General features: G+C 32.3%; 1 protein-coding gene across 1 annotated transcript in view; it reads right to left on the bottom strand.

Moving 5' to 3' along the window:
- Window positions 1–14,508, bottom strand: part of LOC122530927 — a gene marked incomplete at its 5' end in the record, with an annotated part of 42,966 nt that extends 28,458 nt beyond the window's left edge. The window contains one exon of the mRNA XM_043658339.1: window positions 14,389–14,508. Coding sequence (XP_043514274.1) covers window positions 14,389–14,508 — 120 coding nt within the window. The remainder of the gene's footprint in view (window positions 1–14,388) is intronic.
- Between the last annotated feature and the right edge of the window lie 56 nt (window positions 14,509–14,564).

Below are 14,564 nucleotides of genomic sequence, written 5' to 3'. Positions count from 1 at the left end.
GTTAAAATAGGGAAAAAAATATTAGTCATTTTTTTTTGCAAGGAAACTATATTAACTGTCTACTTTATCTAAATTTGGGATGAAGTGTGTTACATTTTTAAATACAATGAAGAATGAAATAACTGTTTCTGAAACTCACAGTATCAGATACGTGTATATATGTATTTTTGATACTTCGTTTCAGACACAGAGCGTGGAATTTTTACCAGCTCGCGATTAGAATTACGTACATAGCTAAATATACTAGGGTGTTCATAAAGTCCCTTTACAATTTCAAAAATTTATTACAAAGGCGAATGAAAAGACAGATAAGTGGAAATTATTACAAAATGAGAGGTATATATTTAAGTTTTTTTTCTGCCTCATTTACTATTAGTTGCCCGAAGCACATCAAGAAAGCACAGTACTCGATTTCTTGTCATGTTCGCTGTAGCACACCCTCATCAATGGTGGCAATCGCATCACTTGCCTTTGTAATAAATTTTTGACATTGTGGACACCCTGATGTAAAGTTTTAGAAAAAGAGTAGTAACGTATATAGAGAATTTATGGACACCCTGATGTAAAGTTTTAGAAAAAGAGTAGTAACGTATGTACAGTGACAAACAAACAGTTGTTTGTACAGTTGGTTCGTCGTAGGAACAGGAAATGGATGGATCAAAAGAAAGTTGACTTTCAATTGACAGAGAATATAAATATCATAGTTTTAGAAGACAGAATTATACTTGACAAGAGCAATGAATACTGTACTTCGCAAAATTCGTACATACTGTTGCAAAATTGTTACAATAAATTTTCAAAGTGTCCTTCATCTTGTGCTAGGCAACGATTCAATGATTCTGTTCAAATTTTATCTTTACTTTTTCTTTTTCGTAAAAATACACACACTTGGTCGAGTGTATAGTTTATCGGTTGAAAAAAAGATTTCGTATTTCCGGTAACAGATGGTTTTGAATTTACTTGGAAATTCGATTAACAGTACGTAGGGGGGGAGGGGGGGAGGAGAAAAAAAATTCCACCCTTGGGAGAGATTGCAAAAGCTCGTTAAGAGAGTGAATCACTCTCCGGCGATTTGGAAATAGGTAAAGTTTGCGAATCCTTCCCGCAATTGGAAATCCAGTAATTGGAAAAATGAAAAAATTCCGTTACCTTCGAATGGTATGAATGGTAGCTTTTCATTTCACCTCGAAAGTTTCTCTCTCAGGGGAAGAAGAAAAGAAAGAAAATTGTTTCGCTACGAAATGGCCAAGTTATTTACTACGACAACAGCCAATCCCTTCGAGTTTCGTACAATCTAATTGGAATTTGAAGAACAAAAAAATACTAATTAACATTTCATCCATCAGTAGAAGCAGAATTCAGTGATGTAAATTAACTAAAAGTTAATTAACAATTGAAATATTGCGTTAATGTAACGTTCGTTTTGTAACTTTTAATTGGATATGGCTGAATCATTGGGAACAACACAGCAAGCTATTTTTGAATGTAATGTAAGTGAATTTCTATCGTAGAGAACGTAAAAGGTGAAAAATAAAATCAAACGTTCTAAATTTTAATAATCTAACAGTAATCACTGTAATTGTAGCTATGATCAGATTATCGAGAATAAGGAAACTCCCTAATTAATAATTTCATAATTATATTAAATATAATTTATCAATATTAAATAATATTTATATAATAATTTAATTTTCATATATTGTAATATTATATATTTTAATATAATAATTATATTAAATTTATTAATTTTAGGTGAAATTTAAATTAATCTTAATAACATAAACTTTTATATTAAAATATATAAAAACTAGAATTAGACAGCCTATTATATTAATTCAAGAATAAAATTTTTATAATTAAATGTTGAATCATTAAAACAATGTTTTAATCTATTTAGGGAAATTCGTTGTTTAATTTGACAATTATCCACGATAAGATATACTTAAATTATATTTATGTACTGTTCTTATAATTTATAAGTAAAAATTAATTATGGAAAAAATTTTTACGAAATAACAAAAGGGCCCCACCCTCATGCCCCGCCTTTCTTTCGAAGCTCTGTCCTTGATTGCATTCCCGTTTTCCGTGGAAACGCGGATGGTCTCGCGAGCGATCCTTTTTCCAAAGTATATTTCTGCCACGATGAGCGCCGTTCCATCCCATTGTTTCCACCTCAAAGGACGTTCCACCGTAGGTGCATACTTCGTTTAACCACCCAGCGTTCAACCGCCGACCAACGAGTTGACTTTCACGTTCGTGAATTTTACGCGAGGTTTGCGTGCAAGCCAAGAATTTATCCATCGACGTAAATTCTGCTGACTCCGTTTCGCCTCTGTTCAATTTTACGAAACGTCGGTGGCTTCGTAGAGCGCGCGCGTGATTTGCAGAGACAGCGCGTCTGGTCGTTTAAATACGCTAATGATCCGCAAAGCTACGCGATTTTAATCACGCCGGTGGGTCGATTGCCGTGAAGGAATCGTTACGATATATTTGTTCGTTCATCGTTTGGAATTAAGTGCATGGAGGGCGGGGGGGGGGGGAGTATATTACCGTTTTATCCTGATTTATCGGTAGTTAACCATTGGAAAGAGGGCACCGAGTCAATTCTGTTTCGTACTTTCATATTTTCAAGTCGCTATTTAACTTGTACAGGATGGCCACTAAAAAACTGAAAGGTTTGAAGAAGTCACAACTTTTATATTAATTATATATAAATATAATAAATGTATTATAATATATTGATAGTATAACATATTAATATAATATATTATTATTATAACAATAATATACTATTAATATATATATATAATATATTAATAGTATAACATATTAATATAATATATTATTATTATAATATAAGTACAATATATTAATGGTATAGTATAGTATAAGTACAATATATTAATAGTATAGTATAGTATAAGTATACTATATCAATAGTATAGTATAGTATAAGTATAATATATTAATTATATTTCCAAATAAAATAATAAAATATTTAAAAAAAACATGTGTTTGTAAAAGTTATTTTTGTTTTGTGTCATTCTTTCAGTGACCACTCCGCACTTGGAAATATAATACTTTAAAAATGACCCTCCGCCAACATTATTCCACACAGAATGCGAGAATTTCATTGTTTAATTTCGCGAATTGTGTGCTCTTACTGCAAAAGTTTTGGCTAAAGTTTCGTTCGTACGTTAAGCTGAGAGACTGTAGCAGATGCGTCAGAATTTCTTCAGACGTTTCACGATACTCGAAACTAAATGAAAAATCAAGCGAGGAAATGAAAGATCTACAATGCTAGACACGCTAGTGGGAAAACCATATTGCCAGCGGACATGTCATAAATATCATAAGGAATAAGTTAAAAATAATTTAAGATTGAAATATACGAAAATAACATTGCAAAAATGTAAACGTAAAATATCCAAAGTGACATACTCGAAGGTGAAACAAATCTCTATGCGTGTATTTTTTCCTCACGTTTATGTGTATTTTTATCGACAACAATAAAATTTAGTCATCACGTGGGAATAAGAAGCCTTTTTATTCGACTCCCCGTTTTATTGCTATAAAACGATGCATTGAGAGCAAATGTGGACTAAGCTATTATTTATTCTGAACACGAGTTTATAGCGTTCATTTGTTTCAATAAGCTATTTATACCAATAAGTCGTAATTACCAATGAACTCTGTATATTATTATCGCAGAAGAGTGGAGGAATTAATTTTTTTTCAGGCCTAGATGACACAGTATTACGAAATTATGTTATTGCACTGAATGTTTTATGCTCACGTTTATTTTAAACAGCAAATTACTCAATTTGTTGAATATTAGGGTTGCTCCACTTTCGCTCTTTATATCTCGAATAAAATGTTTGGCGTATAAAGATCTCAGGCTGTGACGTAACGTAGAAGATTCTATCAATCTTCTACTATCTATCTACTTCTACTGACTGGACACATAATTACACAAATAATTTAATTTAATTTATAATTTAGCATACTAATCTAAATACATCGTAGTATATGTACATTATAAACAAAAAACACACGTAAAGATAAAAGAAAATATCTGGCAAACAAAGTGGCAGTTTATTAAAATAATAAAAGAGAAAGTGAATTGTATTCAGAATAAAAGGAAAGGTAAATTTTATTCAAATATTGTCCTACGACATTTCGTTACTAGACTTTGAATATTTATACAAGCTATTTTAGACAGGAAATTGCTTTTCCTTACTGAATGTTATGAAAAGTATTTTGAATATTTTATACATCAGTTTCGTGCATTTTCAAGCGAAGAACACAAAGAACGTTGAGAAACGAAAAGAAAACATCGAAGCTCGCCACTATAAAATTTCAGGCAGTCTCGCAAAAGATGCAAAATGTAGAACAGCGATAAGACAAAAAAATAAAACAAAAAAAAAAAAAAAAAATAACATGTCCATTTATAGTCAAAGAATTTGATCGCTGCCTACGAGTTCGTCGTTCATCTACCTCTAGACGTTTTTCATTCTCTCACTCGACAACGTATTTATATATAATGGCAGAGTAAGCGTATCTACTGTACAACAAACCCAAAATTTATTGCGCCGAATTTCCGAAATAAACACCTGAACGTGAGAGGTGGCAATTACCGTGCACGTACAATCCTGAATGTGGTTACCAAATTGAAAGCACAAGGGGTCAGAGAAAGGGTTAACCTCTTGCGCTGGCAATTGGTTCGCGGACCATAACGAGTGACCAAACCGTATACAATAATTCATCTTCTCTTTGAAGTCATCGGTATATCACTGGATACAAATTACTAAGAGGTAATAAATTTATTATTTGCTTTGTCTGTGTTATATTTTTATATTTATATATTTTATTATTTTTATATTTTACATTTCAATATTTTTATATTTTTATATTTTACATTTCAATATTTTTATATTTTTATATTTTACATTTCAATATTTTTATATTTTTATATTTTACATTTCAATATTTTTATATTTTTATATTTTACATTTCAATATTTTTATATTTTTATATTTTACATTTCAATATTTTTATATTTTTATATTTTACATTTCAATATTTTTATATTTTTATATTTTATTATTTTTACGTTTTACATTTCAATATTTTTATATTTTTATATTTTATTATTTTTACGTTTTACATTTCAATATTTTTATATTTATATATTTTATTATTTTTACGTTTTATATTTCAATATTTATATATTTTATTATTTTTACATTTTATATTTCTACATTTTATATTTCAATATTTTTATATTTATATATTTTATTATTCCTACATTTTATATTTCAACATTTCAGTATTTATATATTTTATTATTTTTACATTTTATATCTCAATATTTTTATATTTACGTTTTTTATATTTCAATATACTCAAGACTGAAAGAATACTGCAATATTTGGACCAAATATTCTCGACGTATATAGCACGAGAGATCAACGTTAGGATCAACGAAAATAACTCGAACACGCGAACCCGCGGCCGGCCAATTGCTAACTGTTATAACCTGCAATAATCCACGTGCGAAAGACACGATTAATTGTTCGAATTGATGGGCTTTCTTGGATATTTCGTTCTAACGATCGAGCGTGCCAGCACAATGTACATAATACGTAACGTTACAGTGGGGCCCCTTTGTGGCCTGCTGCATAGAATGAAAGGCATCTTTTAATCTCGGCACGGCGCACGACTAGGTTAGAAGAACACAGAGGAATAAGGAAACTGGCGTTTCCGCATCCTAACGGCCGCTGATACTGGCAAAGGGGCCGCGTCTCGCCTCTGGTAATGATTAACGTAATCTACCAGGAAATTTCCCCCCATTGTGCCCCGGGCCTCGCTGTTCCTCCGCCACTTTTACAGTCTCTTCGCGGCCACGAGGCTATTCAATTGTCAGAGAGAACCTGTTCATGTTCGACGCTGTTGCGCAGCATATATGAATAATTACCGCGTGAAAGAAGATGTTTGCAGTTAGGGTACAATTGAGTGTAACTGCGAGTGACTATGTAGCACGTATCAGCAGCTTCGAACCAGTTTATTTACTACCGGTTCAAGGTGGATTGGCACGTTTGTTCGTTAATATCAGAACATTTACAAGGTGGCTTAGATAAACTTTCATCCATGTTAAATCACATGCTACACTAATCTACTGTATTTGTATTTCAAAAGTTAGTTTAATGTTTCGTATATATATATTTTTTTTTTACTATACCATCTATACAACGATAGATGTGTTCATTTTCTTTAATACAATGTATCAAAAGATTCACGTGTATATGCCACAGATAGTTTCTAATCAGAAGTACATGCATAAAAATCTTGGAATTTTTCAACATTTTTATTTCTAACATTTAGTGCTTGTCTATACTTTACTCTTTACTATTCAGTACGTGGGCTATCGCGTATGCATATTTTATGATACAATGTATCAACAGAGTCTTTATTATGTAAAGTATGTTTTATATTTCTTGTATTTAATTATATTGTACGCGTTGTATTTATTGTAAACGCAATTCATATTGTATTGTAATAATTTATATTGTATATTAATTCATATTGTATTGTAATAATTTATATTGTATATTAATCATTGTAATTGATTTATGTCGCATATTGTGTGTACAATTTATATTCGTATTTTTATTATACGGATATAGTACTTGTCCTAAGATTTCTGTTCATACAGTGGCTCACGGAAGTTCTCGACAAATACGAAATAGATATAATATAAAATTATATAATACTAATATTTTATATACTATAATATAAAATATAATATTATAGTATAGTATGTTATAATATAAAATATAATATAATATAATAAAATATAAATATATATAATATAAAATATAATAATAAAAATATAATATATAATATAAATAAATAGATATTACGATTGCTACTATAAATCGATAACTATCACGAAAGAGTTTTCGTTTAATATCATTTAAAGAAGGAGGTACTACTTTTATGAACCACTGAAATGTCGTTTATTTAATTGATCTTTAACTGTGTTTCGTTGTCAGTTCCCATTAGAAGAACATACAATCACTACGTTATCTCTCAGAATTCTCGTCGATCAATCATTTTCCAGATAATCTAGATTAATGAACGCACTTTGCACGAAATCAGCAGATGCCTCGGTACTTACGAGCAAGGATGTACTCGCTCAATTAGCAGATAACGAATTTTCTATCAGCGCCAACATCTCGTATGAAGACGTTAGTTGCCCGGCCACGATGGAGAAGAACTACTCCATTTTCCTCTACAGTTGGGAACTCGCGAACCGTATAAAGGGAATCTACACGATCTCTTTTTCTTTGCCTCTTTGCCTCTTCCTCCACCTTTCTTCCTTGTACGCTGCATCGTCGATGAGATCATCGGAGCTCGATAAACCGACCGTGAATGCACCGTGAGTTAACCAAAGAGCATCCTTTGTCTCGACTTCGCGACTACCGATACCGATACCGGTTTATTTTCATCATTCTTCGACATTTCGTTCCAACCGTTCGATGTCCGAAATACCTAACTGGACTGACGAACTTCGTCCAGACGCAAATTGAATCTTAATCACTTGCGCTGGCAACCGATTGCGGACCATAACGAGCGACGTTTACAGTAATTCGTCGCTTTCTTTTTGAGACTCGTCGGTACGATGATATGGAATTATATGGATAGAAATTATTGAGAAGTAATAAATTTATTATTTGCTTTGCCCATTTCGTTTTGTTTGCAATGTACTTAAACCGAGAAGACATTATATTCACATTTTTATTATACGGGCATAGTACTTGTGAAATAATGTACTTGATATACTTAAAATTGAGAAGAATATTACAATTTTGGAACAAAAAGTTCTCGACGTGCTATTTAACTATTATTCTCGACAGTGCTATGCGGCGCGATAGCGCTTTCTTGACGTAATCGCGAAAAAAAATGCCAAGCAACACGACAAAAGTCAATGAAGCAGAAACCTATGCCTATATTCACGCATTTAGGTTTCATCGGAAAGGAAATAATTAGACGAGGATGCTTCGATGTAAGTGACGACGGCCATGATCGTGTCTTATACACTAAAACGTGTGATACTAAAACGATTAAGAATATCGAATCCTAGTCCAGTCCTTGAAGACGAGGCACAGATCGATACTCGTTTCTAACTTGTTTCCGCTAACGAAAGCTGGCTCAAGTCTGGGCCAAGTTTCAGACACCATAACAAAATTCAATTCCACAGACATGGAACAAACGGTTGAACATCGAAATATCCAGGACACTGTATCAACAGACGCAAAGATGGAAACTGTGTCCTCTTGGCAAACGACTGTCTCTTGACTCATTAACTTCAACTCACTGCCGTCAATTACCACGAACAGCTATTATCGCCGATAATAGCCACGAAATAGAAATCCGGCCGTGGCGAAAGCAGGATAAACGGGCCATAAGTCGTCAGCCGTTGTGCCACATAATCAGCAAACTTGCTGCTGAGTCTAATCTCGCGCGTCCAGCCATTCTTCCCATTGGAAAATGCGGCGACGTTGCGGACTGTTGCGTGATACTGCGCGGAACGAGGCTTGCCATGATGGTATTTCCTACGCGGCAGGAAATTAGATTCGTCGCCGCGGACAGACGCGCTGATAGCGTTTCATTCTTCCCCGTGATAACGAGAAACGAGGTCAATTGCCTTACTTCGTTGACGCCGCGAGATCGCTGTTGCCTCTGGGGTCTGTTAGCATTAGGCAACAGAGGAACGATTCGTCTAATGCCTCGGCGAAGCACCGAGTCGTTTTTCCTTCAATTTCCACGCGTTTTTCTCCGCTCCTTTCTGTCTTCTTCTCCCTTTCCGAAACGACTTTCGACCACTTTGAGTCTACCAGAGCAATTCTTGCCTGGGACGTTGGCTTTCTCGATTGAAACGATCGTTTCCGCTGAGAATGGACGAATTTCACTGTTTCTACGGTTCTACAATGGAATTCTATGTGTCGTGTTGTAAACACGGAGAAAGGATAATTGTATTGTATCTAGAGTTAGGGTTTGGGTTAGAAACACTAAAGGATTTGAAAAATTCAGAAAAAAAAATTTTAGTTCAAATAGATGTATATTAATTATATATAAATATAATAAATATATTGTAATATATTTATAAATATAATATATTAATAGTATAGTAAAAGTATAACATATTAATATAATAATATACTATATTATAATATATTAATATAATAATAATAATATACTATTAATACATTAATAGTATAGTATAATATATTAATTATGTGTCTAAATAAAATAATAAAAAATTTAAAAAAAAACATGTGTTTGTGAAAGTTATTTTTGTTTTGTGTCATTCAGTCTTGGAATTGAAAAACTGAAAGGTTTGAAAAATTTATACAAAAAAAAAAAATTTTAATTCAAATAAATATATTATAATATATTTATAAGTATAATATATTAATAGTATAATGTAAGTATAACATATTAATATAATACACTATATTATAATATATTAATAATAATATAATATTGGTATATTAATAGTACAGTATAATTATAAATATAACATATTAATATAATATACTATATTATAATATAACATAATAATATACTATTAATGTATTAATAGCATATAGGTATAGTATAAATATAATATATTAATTATATTTCCAAATAAGATAATAAAAAATTTAAAAAACATGCGTTTGTAAAAGTTATTTTTGTTTTGTGTCATTCAGTCTTTGAGTGACCACCCTGTATTTCCTATTTTATCGTAATCGAATTTCCCTTGTGAAATAATATTTTCTATTATAAATGTTTTTTTTAGAGACGTTCGAATTCGACAATTCTCGCGCCTTTACCCCTTCCCCTTGTAAGTTGTAAAGACATGTTTGAAGAGAAACGAACTCAGGTTTCAGAGCTCAGTTAACGAAACTGAGAGATTATCACTTTCCTTTGTGAAATTAGAAAAACTGAAAGTGTCGATCCTCACGATCCTTTCTTTTTCGGTCATTTTCAACCAATTGGTAACGCACGAGGAGTCAAACGGAATACGGCTAACAGCCTCGCAGTCATGTTTGCGTATCATGCCATTTATTTATCTCGACTGTCTATGCTAATGTTTCCAAACTGGCGGCAAACACCGAGGCAACGTGCACGTGCATCCAAGTAGTAGCAATTCTCTCTCTCTCTCTCTCTGAGGCAGAACATCGGTCAAACTTTGCTCCTGGTTGCTATTGGCTGTGTTTACCTTCAGCCGCGCGTATCGTTCTGCTCGACAAGAAACACCGGAATCGCGTGTAACGTCGAATCCGCTGTAACTCTCGAACCGTGCGGTGCACGTGGATGTTTCGATCAACCAGACACCCCGACTATGGCTTCCGCTCTAACCATCCTCTCGCGCCGGCTTTACCCATGTCTCGTTCCTCTTTACCCACGAATCGTTTTACAAATTCCGCGCGCGACCAGCTGTCACTCACGCGAGATTAATCGGATCTCGCGTAACAGGTCCGAAAAGTTGAAGTCAAAACACTTTCGTGGCGTGCGGCCGATATCTGTCGGAAGTTTTGATAATCTTTGCTTATTGTTAGTCTAATTGTGAAGTGAGATATCATTGGACGCGGATTCGTACCTTTATTTATATAAATACGGACGTTATTCGTATTTGTTTTATTTTATTCGTCATTTAATTCACTTCTAATCAACTGTCAGCGATATCGGTATTTATTTTTATCCTGTTTTATTTTATTGGCATTTAATTTATTTCCAATCAGCTACTATTCGCATTTGTGTTTATTTTATTCCTGATCTATTTCATTTTATTCGTATTTAATTTATTTCTAATCAGCTACTATTTGCATTTGCATTTATTTTATTCCTGATCTATTTCATTTTATTTATTTTACTCGCATTTAATTTATTTCTAATCATAAACTACTAGTAACATCGTATTTATTTTTATCCTATTATTTTATTTTATTTTATTCGTATTTAATTTAGTTCCAATCAGCCACTAGTATTTGTATTTGTTTTATTCCTGATCTATTTCCTTTTATTTATTTTATTCGTATTTAATTGATTTCTAATCACTAGTAATATTTTTATCCTATTTTATTTTATTCGTATTTAATTTATTTCCAATCAGCTACTATTTGCACTTGCATTTATTTCGTTTCTGATCTATTTCATTTTACTCGCATTTAATTTATTTCTAATCAACTACTAGTAACATCGTATTTATTTTTATCCTATTATTTTATTTTATTTTATTCGTATTTAATTTAGACCCAATCAGCCACTAGTATTTGCATTTGTTTTATTTCTGATCTATTTCGTTTTATTTATTTTAATCGTATTTAATTTAGCTCTAATCAGCCACTAGTAATATCATCAGTTGTCAAAGAAGCACATTGAGCAATCTGACGACTTTTGTTTCTCAGCACTGGCGGACAAAGACATCATGATCGACGTCCATACTCATGTGACAACGTATCGTCCGTTTAATTTCCTCCCTTTTCAAATGAAACGTTTACGCATGAAAATCTTAAACATTACAGAATGAATATAATATGAAATATAGGAACTGCAGTCCTGCTCTCTTGGAAACATGGGAATATAAATTACTTATGAATACATTCAGTCTACAGAATCATAATCTCTTTGTTTACATATATTACCTCTATATTTACTATATTATTACCTCTATATTTACTATATATTTAATCTCTATATTACTATATATGCATTCTACGCTTGTTTGAGGTTTGCTTCAAACATTCCGAAACTTCTCCCTTCCCTCCCCCTCGCCGGTAGAAAATTTATCATTCGATCGAGACGCCATCCGAGACGATTATTTCGGTCGTGCCTCGGACACAAAAAAAAACCAGCCTTCCTCGCGTGTAACTCGCGTCAAAAATACTTTTTGAGGGGACGCCTCGTTTATTTTGTCCCCCGGCGTATCTCGCGCGAAGAAGAGGATTCATCGGCTTAAAAATAACCACGGTAACAAAACACTTCCTTCGGAACGTCTATCTCGGAGCCAGTGATCCAGAACTCCGTGACGGACGAGAATTATCGCGGTAAAACGGCATGTGTCATCGACTAAAGAGAATACACACCGTCGACCTCTCGAGAGACGGCCACGCGACAGGTAGGTCGCACAGTTAACGCTGCCTGTGGCTTGCGTTCCGTATTCGCGGCGCGGCGCGACATTTGCATCGAAATTGTTGCACCGTCGACGACACGGCGTGCCTAGCATTTCAAGCCGGGGACCGTCTGCTAATTCCACGCCGCATTTCTGCTTTTACTTTGCGCTGAAACAACGCGCAATAATTCACGGCGAGATTGTTGCCGGCAAGGTTCGATGCAGACCAGTGACTCTTCTCGCTTCTCGCGGACCCGCTCCAACTACGATGCTCATTGAGATGTGCCAACAGACAGTGGGTGAAAAAAGTGGATGTTATACTTGACCAATCGAGCACTAATTTTGTATGAACAATTGCAAATTGAAGGGTTTTCGTGGAGAACGTCGAACGAGAGCGTCAAATTTTTTGAGGGAAAGAAAAGCTACTGTTTATGGGTGCTCTAATCTTGCCTGTTCCTTGATTATATAGAGTGGCAAACCTGTGTTTTTTTTTTTTTTTTTTTTTTATATTTATTTTTAAGTAGAATGTATGGAAGTCAAATATCTGAGGAAAGGAGGAGCTACTGTTTATTTAAATTTGCGAATTGGTGCTAATCTTGTTTGTTCCTAGATTATATAGAGTGGCAAATTATTTTATATATATATATATATATATATATATATAAATAAAATAAAATAAAACTATATATATTATAATATATATAGTAAAAAAATAATATATATTAAAAACTATATATATTATAATACTATACTATACTATATATATTATAATATATATAGTAAAAAAATAAAACTATATATATTATAATACTATACTATACTATATATATTATAATATATAAAATAAAATAAAACTATATATACTATACTATATATATTATAATATATAAAATAATACAACAAAAACTTGAAAATAATATATTATAAATATTTTATATATTTTTGTTGTACAATTTTACATATATAATATATTATTTTCAAGTAGAACGTACGTGTTGGAAATATAATAATGACTGAAAATTTAGTGTTTGGCTTATATGTTTTATTAATATCGTGAAAATTCCAAGGAAATTCCAAAGTTTTCAACGTACATTCTGCAATTTGATGAAATTTCGGTAAATCGACACTTATTTAATTTACAATTTGTTCAACTTTATTAAATAACAATTAATTTTATTGTGCCAAATATCGCTGCCCGATCTTTCAATCAAGCTAGAGTATATTAAATTCTGTACTGATTTATTAACTTGATATGTACTACGAACGCACAATAGAATTTGATTAAAATTCATTAGAAAGTGTAGTGCATATGCGGATAGTAAGTTTTTGCAACCCACTGTACTGTAGCGTGGCGATAAAATAATGCTTCCTATTATTATGATAATAATTGTGCGTATGTATATTGGAATGTAAATAGAGTGATTTCACAACTGTGAACGCGGCTGAAAAGGAAATGATATACAATACGGTTCGTTATTATTCGCACGATACACTTTTACTATTGAATCAATTATAAGTAATGGACTGTTGGTAGCAGGCATGAAATGTTCTTAGATTTACAAGTTATGCCTAATAAATTTGTAAACTGGATGTAAATTATATTCCCATTTCTGATATAACTAAGAAAGTAGCACTACTGTTTTCATATTTCATACGATATTTCATATTACATTCACTCTGCGCAATGTTCATGATTTTTTACAATAAATGCACAAAGATCCGCAGTCTATTTAAAGAAACATACACTGAATTGATATCAATTAAATATCTCGTTTAAAAGAATTAAATACATACATAAATACATATATATATGTGTATATACTATATACATCCTGTTGTATAAAATATATATTATAATTCTAGATAATATAACGAATAAATAATGAACAATACATGGACCAACTAAATGGGATCACGCTCAACAAGAATATCCAAAAAACAAATGCAGGTTTAATTTAAAAATTTAAATTTAATTTAATTCTAAAGAATTATTTCAATTAAAATTTTCTATTTAATTTAAAAAAATACAATAACGACGTGATTCATCCAGAATCTGGTAAATAAACGACCATTAGAGAAAAATATATAATTTGTCTCTTAAAATACTAGAATTTCGTCCTCGCGAGTATTTTTGTGCAACAGAAAATTGCGGAGATATTCAGCTGGTCATTGCAAATAAACGAATCACATCGTTTAGCGAAACCACATAGTGTAATGCAACTTACATTCTCTTTGGTCGAGGAGATCTGCCGCCTGGTCCTGCCGTGATAAACACGCGGTCTAACCAACGTGTGCCTGCTGAAATCTGGCGACGGTCCTGCAACAGAAACGATTGATTCGTTAGAGCAAATCGTTCGAGGGATGTTGTTTGTTTTCTTTCTTTCTTCCTTTTTTTTTTTTT

The sequence above is a fragment of the Frieseomelitta varia genome, unplaced genomic scaffold (assembly GCF_011392965.1).
Source record: "Frieseomelitta varia isolate USP_RPSP 00005682 unplaced genomic scaffold, Fvar_1.2 scaffold_364, whole genome shotgun sequence".
Lineage (NCBI taxonomy): Eukaryota > Metazoa > Arthropoda > Insecta > Hymenoptera > Apidae > Frieseomelitta > Frieseomelitta varia.
The sequence above is the reverse complement of the archived record's forward strand: the minus strand, read 5'-3'. Positions and strand labels throughout refer to the sequence as shown.